Here is a 16,499-nt window from a genome sequence, read left to right as displayed (position 1 = left end):
TTTAACCAATTTATCCTTTTCACCTGAATTTTGTATATGGCCGGATTTTTTGAAGATTGGGCCGTACTAGAAAACTGGACTGTAAATGCTGTGTGAATCTTGCACACTTTATCATGATACAGAGTCTGCGTTATCAGGATTCAGCGAGTCGTTGACAAGGCAATTCGCCACATGTCAAAACCATCCACCATCCCACATGCAGCTGATGCCCAGCATGATAAGTGCCCTGGATGACCGGAAAAGCCAGTACGTGACCGTTTACAAATAGAGTTCGGGCGCGTTTACTTCGGAGGTGGCTCCTCTCAGCGTTCGTGTCCGAGCACCCTACATCTTTTTGCGTTAGCTTTTGACCATTGGACAAAACATTTGTGCACATTCGCCTTATAGATGGCGCTACAAATGGGCGGTTGGTCACAAGAATCACCATTGTGCAAAACTATTCGGCGGGCTTCCTCTACAACTCGACATTGAGCGAATGGTTCAACATTGTTGAACGACCTACTAGGCTTGGATTTCAGTGTCATAACTCCATTTGACTTACAAAACATATTTATGTCGAACATTGAGCGTATAGTCAATGAACGCATGATGAGGCGGGACCAAGGCGGGACCACCTAGATGTAATGACTTAGATGCCTGACTTAATGGGTAAAACGTAGCTGTGCTATGTCTGCATGTTCGTGTGTTGTGTTGGTGTGTATTGTTATGTGTTGAATATGTACCGTGAAATATCGGTGCGAAATAAATGGATTATTATTATTATTATTATTATTGTGCAAAATAAATCGTCCATGGTCGAAACTATTCGTTAATGCCGAGCTAGCTCGCTCAATGCCGAAGTCTGGCGAAGTGTCAAGCTGTTTTGCAGATCGCTCACTTCGGTGTTCAATCGGTTTTGCTGAATGGCTAAAATGGAACACATCACGCCGGATTAGTTGTGCCCAATGCCGATGGTCGAAATGGCTCCTGAAAGAGGTATGGCGATTGATTGAATTTAAATGAAAAAGGTGTACTTACCTGATAAGCCAATTTGTGCAGTGTGCACTTAACTAAGTACCTATTTATATTTTTACTTTGACGTGAATCGGCGAATTTGATTTTTCCACTACTTAGCCATTGGTTAGCCATTGGTTATACATGCATCCGAGGGTGGGTAAGAAATGAGAATATTGATTAGTGCATATTCAACGCTCAGATTAATTTCTTTTTATCCGGGGTACAGTGCCGGCTTTTTTCATCTATCTAATAAACCTCGCTCCGTATCCAATCGCTACCGCCGCTGTGCCGGTCGTGACTCTGCGTGCCCGACCCACTAATGTGCCCACTGCCCAGCTCTGAAGAGAAAATCCATACGATGGATGGAGCAGCACACACCAGACCGTATTTGGCGGCACATAAAACTGAGCTACGCACCGTCTACAATAAACATGTGTTGCAGAAGGATAAAAATAAAAATGCCAGCAGCGCCTCAAAGAAATGGATCAATGCTCTGATGCTCGATTTGCTTTAACATCCTGCAAGAAAATACCTAAATATTCGCATTGATATGACAGACAGTTAATGCATTTTAGTTCTAGTTGGCCTGCCATGTTGTTAGGATCTTCCTTGGATGTTGCGACCTACCTTTGTTGGATGTTACGCATTATGTATATGCACGTTAACTTGAGTCTTTGCATCCGGGAGTAGGACCAATAACAGTTATAGCGCGTGTCGTCCAATTTCAATGAATCTTTATGCTGGCTGTTTTCCTTCGCTGGTTTTCCAAAGGCCCTAAAAATACAGTTTCCTCATATTATCTACGGTTCGTGGTCTTGTTCTCATTGCTCTCCGCTACCTATGTAAAGCTAGAATATAGGTTCATAACATTATCCGATTGTTTCACTCGATTAAAGTTGCATCCTAAAGGCAAGGTGACATGGACCCGAAGTGTCGCCTTATTTGCTTGTCTGAAACTGCCTCGGGAAAGCAGTGCTGTTCGGTGCGCCACCGCCAGCCTCGCCGATCATTGCCCGGTGCTCGATATAGCAGTGGTTCTATAGTTCACCAGATCAGCATCTGAAGACCTGAATATCTGGTTCGGTCTCATGTTTAGTGCGCAGTGCGCTCACAGTATTTCAGAATCGTGTGGAGTTTTAGTATTAAATGTAACGCATTGTGTGTTCTTTATGTTGAATAGTTTCTTTCTGTGAAAAGTTACGGTCTTGTGTGTCATCAGTGGCTCTAACGGAGATATAGTTTTGTCAAGAGTGAAGATGTGTCGTGAAAACCTAATTTTACTGTATTTGATCTATCGGTCAACGAGTGATGAAGTTGCTTAGGTATGCTATGTAATGGTTTCATCAGACAGCTAGCCTCTGAGAGCACATCCAATGGGTGTATGTGAGGTAGCGCTACGCGACAGCGGACGCGCCTCTTTGGGTCGCACGCTCTGCTTCCTGAACCTGCTGATTGCCGTGCTGGCCGAGACCGTGTTGGTGTTTCTGCTCATGTCGACTCCGCGCTGGCGCCGCGACCAGGACCTGTACGGCTCGCAGGCAGTCGACTCGTGGTACCGTCTCCTGCTGGCCACATCGCTGACCGCCGGCCTGCTGCACCTGGTGGGCGCCAAGGTGTGCCACGACTGCGGCTACTGGTGGAGCCGGGCCCGCTTCCAGTCGTCGCTGTTGCGCTGGGTGCTGGCCGTGCTGGTGTCCACCGGTCTGACCGCCGCCGCTGCCGGCGTGACCTTCACGGCGCCGGCCCGGCTCGCCGCCGGACTGGAAGGCCGCCTGACCGCGGCCATGGAGGGCTACCGCGACAACCCGAGCCAGAAGGCCTTCTTTGACCGGCTGCAGCAGCGCGGCCGCTGCTGCGGCGTCTGGGGACACCAGGACTGGACGACCACGTCCTGGCTGAGACGGGAGGACATTCCGGGTCGAGGACCGTCCTACGAGCTAAACGCCGCCTACGACAACATGCTGCAGGAGGACGGCAGCCTGCTGGTGAAGTGGGCGCCCTGGAGCTGCTGTGACCCCGAGTACGGCGACCTCTGCAACTCGGTGTACGAGCTGCTCCCCCACCCGGCCTCCAACTGCGCCAGTCTGAGACAGAAGAACAGTATGCTGCAGGCCGACTTGCCATCAGACGAGCAGTTGGAAGCGATTCGACCATACATCCCTCCACCTCCTCCAACAACCACAGCGCCTGGCGAACAGGTAGGAGCTCCGTCAGAAGAGTCGCATGGTGGTGGTAAACAATCTAAAGGTAAAGGAAAACGAAAACCAGCAGGTAAATCGAAGAAAACTTCAAAACCGAAGCCTGCTTCAAAACACAAAAAAGCGCCTGGTCCCAAAAAGAAGAAGCCGGGAGCGACGCGTAAACGTAAGAAGAAACCAAAACCTACTAAGAAAAAGAAGCCAAAAGCCAAGTCCAAATCAAACAAAGCTAGGACTTCCAGGAAGAAGGTGACAAGGCGACCGCACGTGAAAACCACTCGAAAGACCCCACCCACCAAACCACCCTGGAAACCACCTCCCGACTTCCCTCCTCAGATCTTTGGTTTTGGCCCACCAAAGCCAAAACCAACGAGGAGACCAGGACAGGCCACCACAGAGTTTCGCTTGAAAAGACCTACTTTCATGTCTGGAGGAATGGGCTTTGGACCGCCTCCCTTTACCAAGAGCTGGGGACCGCCTTCTGCGGGAAGTGGAGCCAAAGCTCCCCCGCCGTTTAACGGCTTTGGTCCCCCGCCCCGAAATAATGGACGCAGATGGAAAAGACATCCAGTTCCAACAGATACAGAGATTAAAATTGTAACGCCGAGCATGGATATGCAAGTTAATGGACACTTATCTACAAATTTGAATAGAAACCCAGCTGTTGTCCTGAGAACCGAGGTTACCAGAAACGATCCTACAACTGAGTCAGTTTTTAGAGCAAATCACTTCAACCAAGACCGAAATAGGACCGCACAATACTTGGATGCGAAAAAAGAAACAAACAAAAGCGTCGAAGCGAGAAGAATGAGGAAAAACTTACCTATTTGGAGCAGCAGTGGAAAGATATCGCAACTTCTTTCTGGAATTAACCCATCAGCTACCGAGTATCAAGTGCCAAAAGAGCGGTTTTCTCAGGACTTTGCCAATGAGCTCAGTTCTGTTCAGAGTAGCTATCCCGGAACTCTCACCACTAAGTCAATAAGTGGTATTAATGGAACAGAAAGAACGAAAGTTGACAGAAATGAGCCTCATTATATTTCAAGACACGAACAAGATGTCTATGGGTATAAACAGGCCAATATGTCCAGAAAATCACTTGAAAAGAATAATGGAGAGGCGGTAAACCGAGAGAAGAAACATGGCAAGCATAAACAAGGGTACCGTCATGGCGGCGGTTTTGGTTCAGATGAAGAATATATCGCTAGCTTGCAAGCAAAAGCTACAGAGATGATCAAGCTTGGTGCAGGTCCAGCTGACAGCAGACGCAGACCACATGAGCACTTGGTGGATGATAAGGACTTGCTGTCTATTCAGTACCGCTTGCTCCTTGAAATCGCCGACATTCTGCACTTTCACGACTTGAAGTCAAAGGCTTACGTGAAGGTTGAAGGAAGGCAAGATAGTTTGAACCGACAAATAAGGGTAAATTTAAAAACGAAGACTGCAACTGTTGCCACGCTGCAACCGGTTTCTATTCCCCTTGAACTTCACATGAAAGAAGAGGAAAAACACACAGACATACCGTTCGCACAAAATCAAGACGCAGATGGCCGAGCAAAGTTTAGAAGCTACCAATTTCAAACTGTTCAACATGCATCTAGCATCGAATCAAAGGACGCTTCCGGGACCACAAGAAGTTCTTTCGCACAAACACTGGATTCCCGAAGAGTTATGCCGAAGGTCAAGCTATCAAACATGACTATTGCAACAGGATTGGATACTGCTGTCACCCCTTTAAATGGTGAATTGCTGCCGACACCAGAGCCCATCATATTCCTTTCCAAAGACATCACCACTGTCGCCCCTGAGGCCAGTCTCCGTTCGAGCGGTATATTCAAGTCGTCGCGCCAGCGCCGGCGGGCGTATTGGATCGTCGACAAGAAGCCGGACCCTCGCGCCCCTGTGCCTCCAGACCCGCGCTACAGCCTTCCGGATGGACCCAACAAGGACTTTCTCTTCACTGCGATACACGAATTTATGACCGAGTACCGCAACAAGTATCATGACTGTGACGCCCTTCTGGAAAAGGGAAAGAAGATTCTCGCGAAGATCGAGGAAGTCCCTGGTCTGCCAGAGGCTATGCAGGCCCGGGTGCGAGACAGCAGTGGCTACTGGACTCTCTACTATGTGGTCAACGGCATTACAACCACACTGGATCCGACGCCTTACGCCAAAGATATTATGAGGCTCATCGATCGATGGAGGGGTCAGGATTTCGAGAACACGTCTCCAAAAGAGGTTGCCGAGAGCGTGATCCGCTACTTCAAGCCGTGCATAGAGACCATTCGGCCTCCGCTGCGACCATCGCGGGACTGTCCGCCACCGTGGGAACCCGAGCCAGGCTGGTACCTGGCCAACTTTGACGACGATGAGTACACGACGGAAATACTCCGACCGACCTACAACGAAATGGAGGTGCTTCTCAACATGGAACGAACCGGAACCAAAGCTGTTGTCTTCACCGATTTTAAGAAGCAGCGTTTGAAGCGTGAGATTGCCAAAGTCAAAGAGGAGTTTGAGATAATGAGGGAATATGGCGTAGACGACCCGTGGAAAATGCGCTATGATATACTCTACTGTCGCCTGAAGCAGGATCCATCCGACGCGTTCTTCGAGTCGGGCTGTCTGGCGGCGGCCGGTGCGCGGACGGCGGCTGTGTTCGGTCCTCTGCCGTTCCTGCTGCTGGCCGTGGCCACGCTCCAGCTGCTGGTGGCGGTACTGGCCCGCTACCTGCAGTCGGCCAACGAGTCGGCGGCTCGTCACGGAGACCTGCGGCTGACTGCCTACGGCTGTCTGCTCGGCCAGGCCACCGTGCTGCCCCCTGAGGCCACCGACGACAGTGTGGCCGCCATCTACACTGAGGAGGACGAGCTGGCTGAGGGAGGCATCAAGCTCACCAGACCGGAGGAGAGGATAAAGGCTCAGCGGCCAGCGCCGGCGGCATCCCGGCGCGACAGACGCGATAGAAGGAAACCCAAGAGAAGGAAGAAGAAGAAGAGGCGAAAGGCTAAGCGGAAGGGAAAAAAGAAGCGTAAGAGGAGAAAACGACGATAAGATGTATGTTTTCATGTATCTGTGTGCGTTCCTCGTTGCAAAATGATATATTATAGTTTGTTCCTCACTCCCTTATTTCCTTTCTAACTGAAGCTAGTCAAGAGAAAGGGCCGCTTTTTTAGCAGTGCTTCAATAAATCTCATATTTTATGTATCTCGACAATGTCGGGAATGCTATCAAATAGCAGCAGCCTTTGCGACTTGACAACACTGGCACCCCACTGTTTTCAATAGTGAGGTAACGGTGATGCTTTATTTTGTGCAACCAGCTCTTTTCCATAAACACAGTGATAAGGTGAAACATAAAATATGTACTTCGAAGATTCAAACGACATTGACTGACGGTAGGGAGCGGTACAAACATCAGATTAATATTCAGAATGCGACATTATGGCTTGTTCTTTGCGCAACGGAGCACGCTTGGCAGTCCGCAGTATTGTTAGCACTGAGTATTGTGTCAGTCCTACGCTGATGCACCAGGTGCAATCTTAGCCCAAAGTCGTGCTTTTGGGCTCTGCCAGCACTGTATAATGCTGGTCTGGCATAGGTAACCGAACAGGTCTGATGCGCAGTAGTTGCCAACTAAACAGTGATTACGGATCAATTCTGAAAGGCGAGTCGGGCATAACAATGATGCCCGTCGTGGCGTCCCCATGGAAAGCGTCCTTCGCTCAAGAATGCGTCATCTCGAAATCGAATGAAGTGTTTGAAAGTGTGCCAGATACTGAGGTACGACTGTTGCTAAGATTGCACCTAGTAAAGATGGTCAATTCACACGCAGCCATCGGTCTTGTTGTCAAACCACACCACACGATCCGAGTATCACAGCGTGCTCGTAGTTTGTTGTCACTTGGTGGCACAGAATAAGTGAAAATGGCTATCCTCCGATGGTGTATCTTCTACATCTGCTGATCTTAAACATGAGAAAAGGAAGAGAGACGATGTTCTAGTTATGTCTACCTTAGTCGAAATAGCGTTGCTTTGGAATTGAGGTATTCGTAAAGGAATACACAGATAAACGAGCTGTGTTTATGTCGTTATGAATCACCCACAAGAGACGGGAGACGAGGCTGATTAAAATCTTTGCACGCTCACTCACACAAATACAGAGACCTTCACTCAAACGCGAGCATCGATGGAATAAGACCAGACGGTGAGCGTTCCACAGGATCGATTAAGTACATGTACACACACGTACACACATGACATGCAGAGGCGCGAGGATCACAGAGAGATGGCTCCACACCGCCGACGGTGGCGCCGCCGCGGGGGTAGCGGGAGTGATGGGTGTGAGCTGGGCGCGCTCTTAGCGCCCCCACGTGCCGGCCGTCGGCGCCGGCCCGATGGTCCACAGCGTCTCCAGCTAGATGGTCCACACCTGCACCTTCTCGGCCACCACGCACCAGTTGGCGTGGTCGTAGTAGGAGGAGATGATGTGCAGGTTGTCCACGTACTTCTCGATGAGCCGGTCGAGCTCCTTCTCCCTGAAGACGTGGTAGTAGCGATGGTGACCGAGCTCACCACCGCGGTCTGACGGGAGAGAGTCCTCTGACGAGCCCTGCCGACTCACTGGAACCTCCTCGCCTTCGGGATTCTCTCCCGCAGCCGCTGCTGCCGCCGCAGCAGCCTCCGCCCGGTCGAAGATTTGCTTCGCGGTGATGGGAGGCGAGGCGGCAGCAGCGCCCGACTCGCACTGCGTCTGAGCCAATTTCAGGGCTGACTCGAGCGGCCCGGCCGACCTGTAGCCGTCTGAGGTCGAGAGACTGGACGTTGAACTGACGCTGGAGGCCAGTGAGGTGGCAGCACTGTCCGACTCGGCGGCACGGCGACGGGCCGAGCCGCCGACACGCGCCGACTCCGGTTCAGCCTCCTCCAGCACCTGTTCCAGCGGCGGTGCGTCCAGACGAGCCAGAGTTACCTTTCGACGACCCCTCGGACTGCTCAGGCGGACTGGTGGCTCTGGCGAGCTGCTCAGGCTGTCGTCAGTTTCGCACGGCGCCGAGAGGTGACTCCCAGGTATGGACGTTCCTCCGGTTTCAGAGAGACCACCTGATGCAGATGGTTCCGCTGAGGAGAGAAGAAATCACGAGTTAGACGGTCGTCTAAAGTAGTCTCGAGTGACTATCTTTTTCTACTGACACCGTTCAGTCTACACTCGACATGATGCTGTAAAGCTACTCCTGCTTAGTTTCTTACTTAATTGAAGACTAAATTAGTTCGAGGAAATATAATTGCAGGTGTGCATAACATTACCAGTTATGTGTAACTGTGTATGCGTCTGTCCAAGTTCCACGAGAAAGGCTATCTCCCGACTGACCTGATGATCTGTGTACGGTGCGTTCCCGCTCCTGCTGTTCGATCTGGCGGTCCAGCTCCTGGATCTCCTGCGCTGACGGCCAGTCGGAGGCCAGGCTGATGACGCTGCACGCGCTGCTCGGACTGCTGGCGCTGCTGCTGCTGGTGCTGCTCGCGCACGAGCTCTCCGAGTCCAGATCGTCCGTCTCCGGGTTGAACACCTCGAACGTCAGGTAGTGAGGCGCGACCCGCCGAACGCCCTGCACGTTACGGAAGCCCTGCACGCCAGCGCGCCGGATGATCTCGATGTTTTCACCCATGATGAGGGAGGAGACTTGGCTGCTGACTCCAGACGGCCTCAGCCCGCCGGTGGTGGTGCCACTGGTGCCGCTGGTGCTCCCAGTGGTGCCACCACTGCTACCACTGCTACCACTGCTGTAGGGTGCGCTGGTCCCTCCGCTTCCACCGCTGCTGCCACCAACTGCGCCACTGCCACTGTCGCTGCTGCTGGCCTCCGAGAGGAACTTGAAGCTGGAAGAATCCGCACGTGGCTGCATGGGTGATGGTGAGGGCGGTTGCACAGAGCCAGCCATGAGCGCAGAGACACGATCCCGTACCGCTGGACCAGAGGGCGGTCGTTGGAGGGCGCCTGCGCCACTACTCATTACCACGTCTGGTAGGGAACGCGGCGCCACTGGGGGTTCGCCAGACATCGCAGGATGCTTGCTGGTGCTGCTGCTGGCATGAGATGGAGGTGCGTTGTGCGTTGAAGGCTCTGGTGGTGTTGGCGCTGCTGCAGGTGTAAGGACGGTTCCCCCACTTATCCGATCTGATGAAGGCAAAGAGGTGGCTCGAGAAGGAGGCGCTTTAGTGAAGGTTTTGGTGGCGTCTGACGAAGAAGGTACGGTGACTGAGCTCGCGGAGCCCGCGGAGCCTGCTGCTCCTGCTGGGGGTTCCATCAGATGAAAGCGCCCATGAAGGTTGCTTTGTAGTATCTGAGCACCCAGATTTGGGGGACCTTTAAAACCACCCCCCCGACCGGGAGCAGCCGTCAGTCGGGTGGGCGATACGGGCTGAACGGTTGTTAGTGGCGACTTGGGCGACAGCTTTCCATTGGAACCGTCTGACGACTCGCTGGAAGCAGATCTACTACGCTCTTTTGTCTCTGTCTCTGTTGCCTCCACCTTGGGAACAAAGATGACTGAGACGCAGCTATCCTCGGAGTCTAGACTCGTGTCACTCTGGAAGCTATTCTCCTTGGAGCTATCCGAGCTTTCCTCCCGGGACGTCTTTCGCTCGCGGGGACAGTACCGGTACAGACCGCGTCGGTCCGGCCGGTTACACCCTGGACCTGACATCAGGCACCCCTTGGTGACCGGCTCCGGCTGCGCCCTCTCCGGCAAGCTGCAACTGCGAGGGCCGGGACAACGCGCACCAACCGACGGTTGTGGGGCAGCAGCGGGCGCCGGCGGTGGTCGCTCAGGCACCGTCTCGGCTGCGCTGCTCTGTTCCGGCTCGGCTGCGTCGGTACGCATGGCGGAACTGTCCGTCAACTGGCGCACCATTCTCACGAGACCGTTCTTCAGTGAACAGGGCTGTGGTTCGCTCTCTGTGAGCTTCTCCAAGCTCTCACCTAGCTTGCCAAGGCTATCTCGCAGAGCCTTGAGCCGACTGTAGTTGGCGAAAATGCCTGCCTTCGGAGCCTCTTGAGCGCTCGCTTGCTTACCATAGATGACGTTCTCATTGAGGCTCTGTTGTTTGATGATCTTGGAGCGAATCTGCTGCCTCTCGCCGGCCCAGTCACGTCGCATCAGGTTCTCGTTTAGAGAGGTCTGCTTCAGGATACCGCGCACAGGTCTGGCTGTTGGCGGCAGCTCTTCACTGCACACGCGAGGCACGGCTGGCTCGTCACCGAGGCGCCGCTGCCGTACCAGAGAAGGCTTGGATGTGGCCTGTGTGGTTTCTGCTCCAGGCTCTGCCGCCTCGTCGCCGGCCTCAGCCCCTTCCACACCGTCACGAACGTCATTCTCGGGCACCGTGGTGAGCGAGGCCTTCATCGGCTCACATGCGCGAACCCGTGAATCCAGCACACTGTCACTTTTCGATTTCTTACCAATAACATCGACGGTGAGTTTTTCACGAGGCAGTGTAAGCGACTGTGTGGAAAACGTTACCGTCTTTCCACCGCCCTTCTTCACGGTGACTTGTTCTCCGGGATCTTCAAACATAAAACTACGCGGCCGGTCCCCCTCACTGTCAGCCTTACGTCCTAGAATGGAAGCCGAGAGAAGGCTCCACATGTCCCCGACACTGCGCGACTTGAACGCGGTGAGCTGCGGTCCTCCACCGGTGCTGGACGACTGCTCGCACCCGAACGTGTTGCGACGTCGAGGTGCCTCCTCCAGACCGGAGACGTCGTCGTCCAGCCGGATCTCGATCAGCTGGCCGTCGGTGGCGCCGTCACCCGCCTTGGTCGGCTTGGTCTCCGAGTAGCTGGGCCAAGGCGAGAAGATCCACGGCCGCGAGCCGTCCACCTCGCCGCGCCGGGCCAGCTTCTGTGGAACATCACCACCAACATCAATGTTAATGAGATGGTGGTGATAGATCTTAAGGCAGATATAGCTTTTGCAGAAATGTATCAGGAATGATGATGGGAGCTCTGATGCTCTAGGAGGCTTATCAAAAGCTTACTAAACATGTGCAGAACTAAGGGAACACAGTTTTCGTTTAAGTGGCAACACGTCTTGCGGAAAGTTCTGGCATTGGGACGGTGTAGCCAGGTGGTCGCCGCGTCACTCACCTGGAGCGCTCGACGCACGAAGCTGTAGCACGACTCGCTCGGGGACGACAGCCCGGACGAGCTCTGGGACGAACTAAGCATGGTCGGGTCGATAGAGGGGATCCGGTGGGAACGACGACCCGCACGACGCACGTGCAGCCTGCGACAGACGAGGTCAGTTGACGTCAGGTGGGGTTATCTGGCTAAGGTCGTTTTCATTCGGGCTTGTTTGGACGGTAACGGAAAAACTCAAATGGGTGGATATTCACCCCTCGTCCGTGCGCAATTTGAAACAGCTCCTAGGACCTAGGTATTCCTCGCATGTTGTCAACTCTTCCACACTTTTCTTACGAGCTTAAAGGGACAGTATCACCATTTTGATGAAATTTGACATTGCATAGGCCCCACCTTTCTGGTCCGGGAACTGAAGACCGATCCTCGAAGCTCCACACCGTTATCCCGCTATCGCCGCTCAAAGTACGAAAGGTGTACTACACTTTGAATCGTGCTTCACTATCTTCACTGTTTAAATGTTTGCGCCGTTTTGAATTGACCGCCAGTAATAAAACTTTTACCCTGGTCATTTCGTCAAATTTTATAAAGCCAAAACGTTTTTCGCACTTATTCATCACCGTTAAATTCATTAAATAGTCGTAGGCAATTTCCGCTGTTTCCTTCGGATTCTAGCGGCTCAACAAAGGAATTCCTCGAGCTTGAATCACAATCTCCCTCCAATGTATGACGTTTATCACGTGATTGTCACGTGATATTTTCTCCCATTGTCAATTGTCACGTCCAATTGTCACTCCCTCCAATTGTCACGTGATATTTTTATAGGCAATACCTAAGGCTACCTCTCCCTAAGGACAACTCAATCAGAAGAACGACCGCGTAAGCGTAGCGTCAATAATGTATTATCTGCGCCAGTTCTGTAGTAATTTTGCATGCTTCCAAAATGGCGGCCATGCTTGTATAGTGGTGGTTCGCTCATGAAAATGAATCATGAAAATGAAATGTGGTTGCAATATTTTTCACCGAGCTCGGTCCTCAAACTATGTTTTTCTGATTCAGGAAAATAAGAAATGCTAGTAAAAAAAAAATCAGCTCCAAACATTAATTTTTTTTTCGATGATACTGTCCCTTTAAATTCGAGGGCGAAAGTTTAAATCATTTCGTTGGTTTTCTAAGTTCAGTATTGCAGTCCACCAAGTGTCGTATAAAGTGTTTAACGAGTTAACCATCATCGAACGATCGACCGCCATCCGAGAGACACCGACTCCATCTTATGCCTCCGACGGATTGGATAAGAGAATTATGCTCTGTCCCCTTAAAAATGTCTTCACTTCAACATACCGTGGCATCGAGACAGCTCGGACCCTCGGGACAACAGCATTGGATTGGGATCGGCCGGTTTTCAGATTGACAAACCGTTGCGTATACCCTCGTCGCCGTTGTATCTCCTGGCGTCTTTCCACTAACCTGGACCTCGGTGACCTGGACGAGTCGCTGTCGCTCGTGTGCGTGAACGCGCTGTAGTTGAGTGGCTCGTCGTCCGAGGTGGTCGAGATCACCTCCGGCTCGGCCAGTGAGGTGCGCTCCTCGCTGGCGCTAGCCCCCGCCGGCTCGGCGCTCCACGGCACAAGAACGTCCTGGCTCTCGAACTGGAAACAGGAAACGCCACTCAGTGGGGAAGTCCTGGAAGGTCATCTGCTCAGAGCCCTATTTCCAGCGGACCATCGGCTCCTATACTATCAATCCCCTTTGACATAATGAAATGATTCTATGATTTTTTAAAATGCAAACTTAATAGAAAAGCCCGGACTCCAAACATTCAGTTATTTGCCATTAGCGCCAACCTAAGCCCAAAGCTTTGATGTGTATCGTAGGCCTGCCAGAGATGCATTGTTTTACCCCAGGAACTCCTCCGTTACTCTGACGTTCACATCCCTTTATTCCTCTCGGAGAGCACTAAAGAGGCCTGTGAATGTCTTATGGATAAGACGTACACCATGTGTTTCCACCTGCCACGATTACCTTTCTGGCCCGCTGCTCCATGGCCCAGACTGTGACGATGAGCCGGCCGCCGATGCGCAGCACCCTGGTCAGCTCTCGCAGGGCTCGCACCCGCCTCTCGGTGGTGGCCAGGTGGTGGATGACGGCCACAGAGACGGCCGCGTCCACCGACTCGTCGCGGAACGGCAGGCTGAGCGCGTCACACACCACCACCTGGGGGTTCAGTGTTACAGCGTCACATAACACCAGTGGGTAGGCGTCATACACCATCACCCGGGGGAAGGTGCGTCACACGGCGTCACACACCACCACCTGGGAAAGCATCACATCCTCAGTGTCACACACTGATGTACCGTCACATAACGTAACACAGTGTCACTTACCGTAACGATACGTCGCAAAGCCTTGCGTGCAAAATGACCGTCGCTCATCGTCACGTTGTAACGCTAGTGAACTGTGTGTAATAGTCAGTGGGGAGTGCGTTGTGGTTGGTGGGAGCGGTAAGTGGTTGGTAGGACGTAAGAGACAGTTGGTAGAGGATGTGTTACGGTCGTCTGGGATTGTGTGCTGTGTTAGTACATGCTGCGGTCGTTTGGATTTGCAACCGTCATCAGGGAGTGTGTAGCAGTCAGCGTCGGTGAAGAGTTATCAGAGGTTTGTAAGTAGTATAGCGGCCAGTGGAAGTGTGTAGCAGTCAGCATCGGTGAAGATTTGAAGAATTAGCAGTGATCGGTGAGGAGTATAGCGGTCGACAGAGAGCGCATAACCGTTGTTATGGAGTGTGTAGCAGTCGGTGTCGGCGAAGAGTTATCAGTGGTTTGTAAGCAGTGTAGCGGTCGGTAGGGAATGCCTAGCAGTCGGTGTCGGTGAACAGTTATCAGCGCTCGGTGAGGAGCAGAAGCAGACCGCGTCGGGAGCACGCTACACCCCGCTGGATCAATGCTCAACTCAGTCACGCACCAGTGCGGCCCACCCGACCGCTACGAAGCACCGCACGGGTTCTGTTTTCACTGCTTAGCATCCATACAAGAGTAGCGACAAAACAGAGCTCAGCATGCAGCATAGAAATGACCTTATAATGGGGGAACTGCGTTGAGTATTTTACCCAAGAGTCTGTCCTTGCAAAGGTCGACTATTTGGTTTTCCCAATTGGCAGCCGAAGTATGGCCCTGTCTACCAGTGGGTATGTAGATAAAATTGCGGCGTCTCTGTAGCTGTCATCTCACCTGCTGTCGGGTCTGCCGGGCGGCGGTCACCAGAAGACCCTTGCACCGGTCTCCGCCCACAAAGTAGGCGTCCGCATTCAGACTCAGGTACTTGCCATCGCCACAGCCTGCAATGCAAGTCAAAACCAGATTGACAGCCGATCGCAGATCTATTCAGTAGACGCTTTCAATGAGGGTGCCTATGTATATTTACCGTGGCCGCTGATTGATTTATCACATACTAAGGTCCAGTAAGATTACTTACTGGGATTTATCCCATTTGTGGAAGGATCTAGATCGATGGCCGCGGCAACGGACGTGCCTCCGTGGCCAAATTGGAATATTGAGCGTCATGGGCACAGACTATTGGGTTCGACCAACCTCGTGATGACTCTAGGGGCCATCTGGGTCAACGTTTTCAATTTTTCCCCCCTAATTAATATAATCCAACCAGGGCGTGCAATAATTTATACGGGACAATAACAACGACGGGGCAATGACGAAAATCAGGCAATAAGCAGAAGGCAAAACGAGGGAGTTGGGTCAGCGATGCAATGTTGCAGGACACATTTTGAGAAAGAAAGAGCGCGCGAGTGAGAGAGAGAGAGAGAGAGAGAGAGAGAGAGAGAGAGAGAGAGAGAGACAGAGACAGAGACAGAGACAGAGACAGAGAGAGAGACAGAGACAGAAACAGAGAGAGAGACAGAGACAGAGACAGAGACAGAGACAGAGACAGAGACAGAGGGAAGGGGAAGAAAGGCAGACAGTCAGACATACCTACTGGCAGACAGACAGGCAGACAGACTGACAGACAGACAGACAAACAGTGGCAGACAGAGTGACTTACCGACGTCACAGACCAGTGATCCGGGCTCCAGGTCGGCGAGGAACTGTCGGACCCGTGGCCAGGGCCGATGCCGCAGGTCGGTCAGCTGCTGAGCCATCTGACAGTACACGTCGTGCACATAGGTGCGCTCCAGCGCTACCGAGCGCGCCTCCCGCTCTCCGCCCTCCTCTGCGGGCATGGCGCCGCCGGCGGCCGCGCTGATCATGGTTTCGCGCTGTTCGTTCAGTGTCCGGACGCAGGACCATTGGCGAGGACACGGGCGGACATGCTGCGACTCTGTGTCCGTTGTCCGGTTACTGGAGTCAGCTCTTCGATGGCAGCTGGCCGGCTTATCTAGATAGATGACCCTAAGAGGAGAAACGCCGATGTGAAATTGCGACCATGATCGGAACAGCGTTAATTAAAAATCAATAACAAAGATCGGATGCTGGGGTCATTGACCTGACTCATCATCCTGTGGAAAATATGGAAATATTGGTTACAAAAATGAGTGCAACCCGACGGAATATAGTTTTTAGGAGGTCGGTTGCCCCGAGGAAATCGTCAAAAATCCAGGCTGGATTAAAAAGGTTTAAGGACTTCATAGAAACTCATGGCATTTTCGAAGTGCTATGACATTTTGAGAGCGAGAAATTATCTTATCTCAGTGTACTCAAATCACCAGTGTATTTTTTTGTGAGTGAACATAAAGTGGACGTTAAAGGCCTTTGTTGTAGCACAGTCGCATAAGAAAGCCGTGTGGGCGCAGGCACAACTTTGTTCTTTGTTGATACCTCATGGTTTTCCCTATCTACAAAGTTATTCGTCATACGCATGACGTACAAGATAAGTGACAATGACTATTCCCAATAGAATTTACGATATGTCAGACCTGTCGAGTATCAATGAAGGCAAATAACAAAAGTAAGCGATGCATGTGCATTGTGCAATGACGATTTATACATGACAATGAGCCCACAAAGCGATATTTTCGCAATTGAAACATGGAATACCCCGACAAGTTGTGATATATCCAGTGGTATTGCGTTCCCTGTTTTGGTTACTTACCGTTCGTGCGGCCGGTGTCGCTGCACAGAGGCGTGCGTCGTCCGCGCAGTAGCGGACGTACAG

At 52.1% G+C, this 16,499-nt stretch overlaps 1 protein-coding gene across 1 annotated transcript; it reads right to left on the bottom strand.

Annotated features, from left to right (window-relative positions):
• Positions 1-6,541: 6,541 nt before the first annotated feature.
• LOC122385986 (mucin-19-like) lies at positions 6,542-15,703 on the bottom strand. Its single transcript, XM_043374749.1, has 7 exons — positions 15,390-15,703; positions 14,564-14,670; positions 13,359-13,550; positions 12,804-12,985; positions 11,346-11,484; positions 8,568-11,100; positions 6,542-8,317 (listed from the first exon to the last, which is right to left on the bottom strand). The coding sequence occupies exons 1-7, from the start codon at positions 15,592-15,594 to the stop codon at positions 7,614-7,616; spliced, it is 4,062 nt and encodes a 1,353-aa protein (XP_043230684.1). The 5' UTR covers positions 15,595-15,703; the 3' UTR covers positions 6,542-7,613.
• Positions 15,704-16,499: the final 796 nt, after the last annotated feature.

Source organism: Amphibalanus amphitrite, unplaced genomic scaffold (genome assembly GCF_019059575.1).
Source record: "Amphibalanus amphitrite isolate SeventyFive unplaced genomic scaffold, NRLGWU_Aamphi_draft 000236F_arrow, whole genome shotgun sequence".
Classification (NCBI taxonomy): Eukaryota; Metazoa; Arthropoda; class Thecostraca; order Balanomorpha; family Balanidae; genus Amphibalanus; species Amphibalanus amphitrite.
This window is presented reverse-complemented; position numbering and strand designations above follow the sequence as displayed.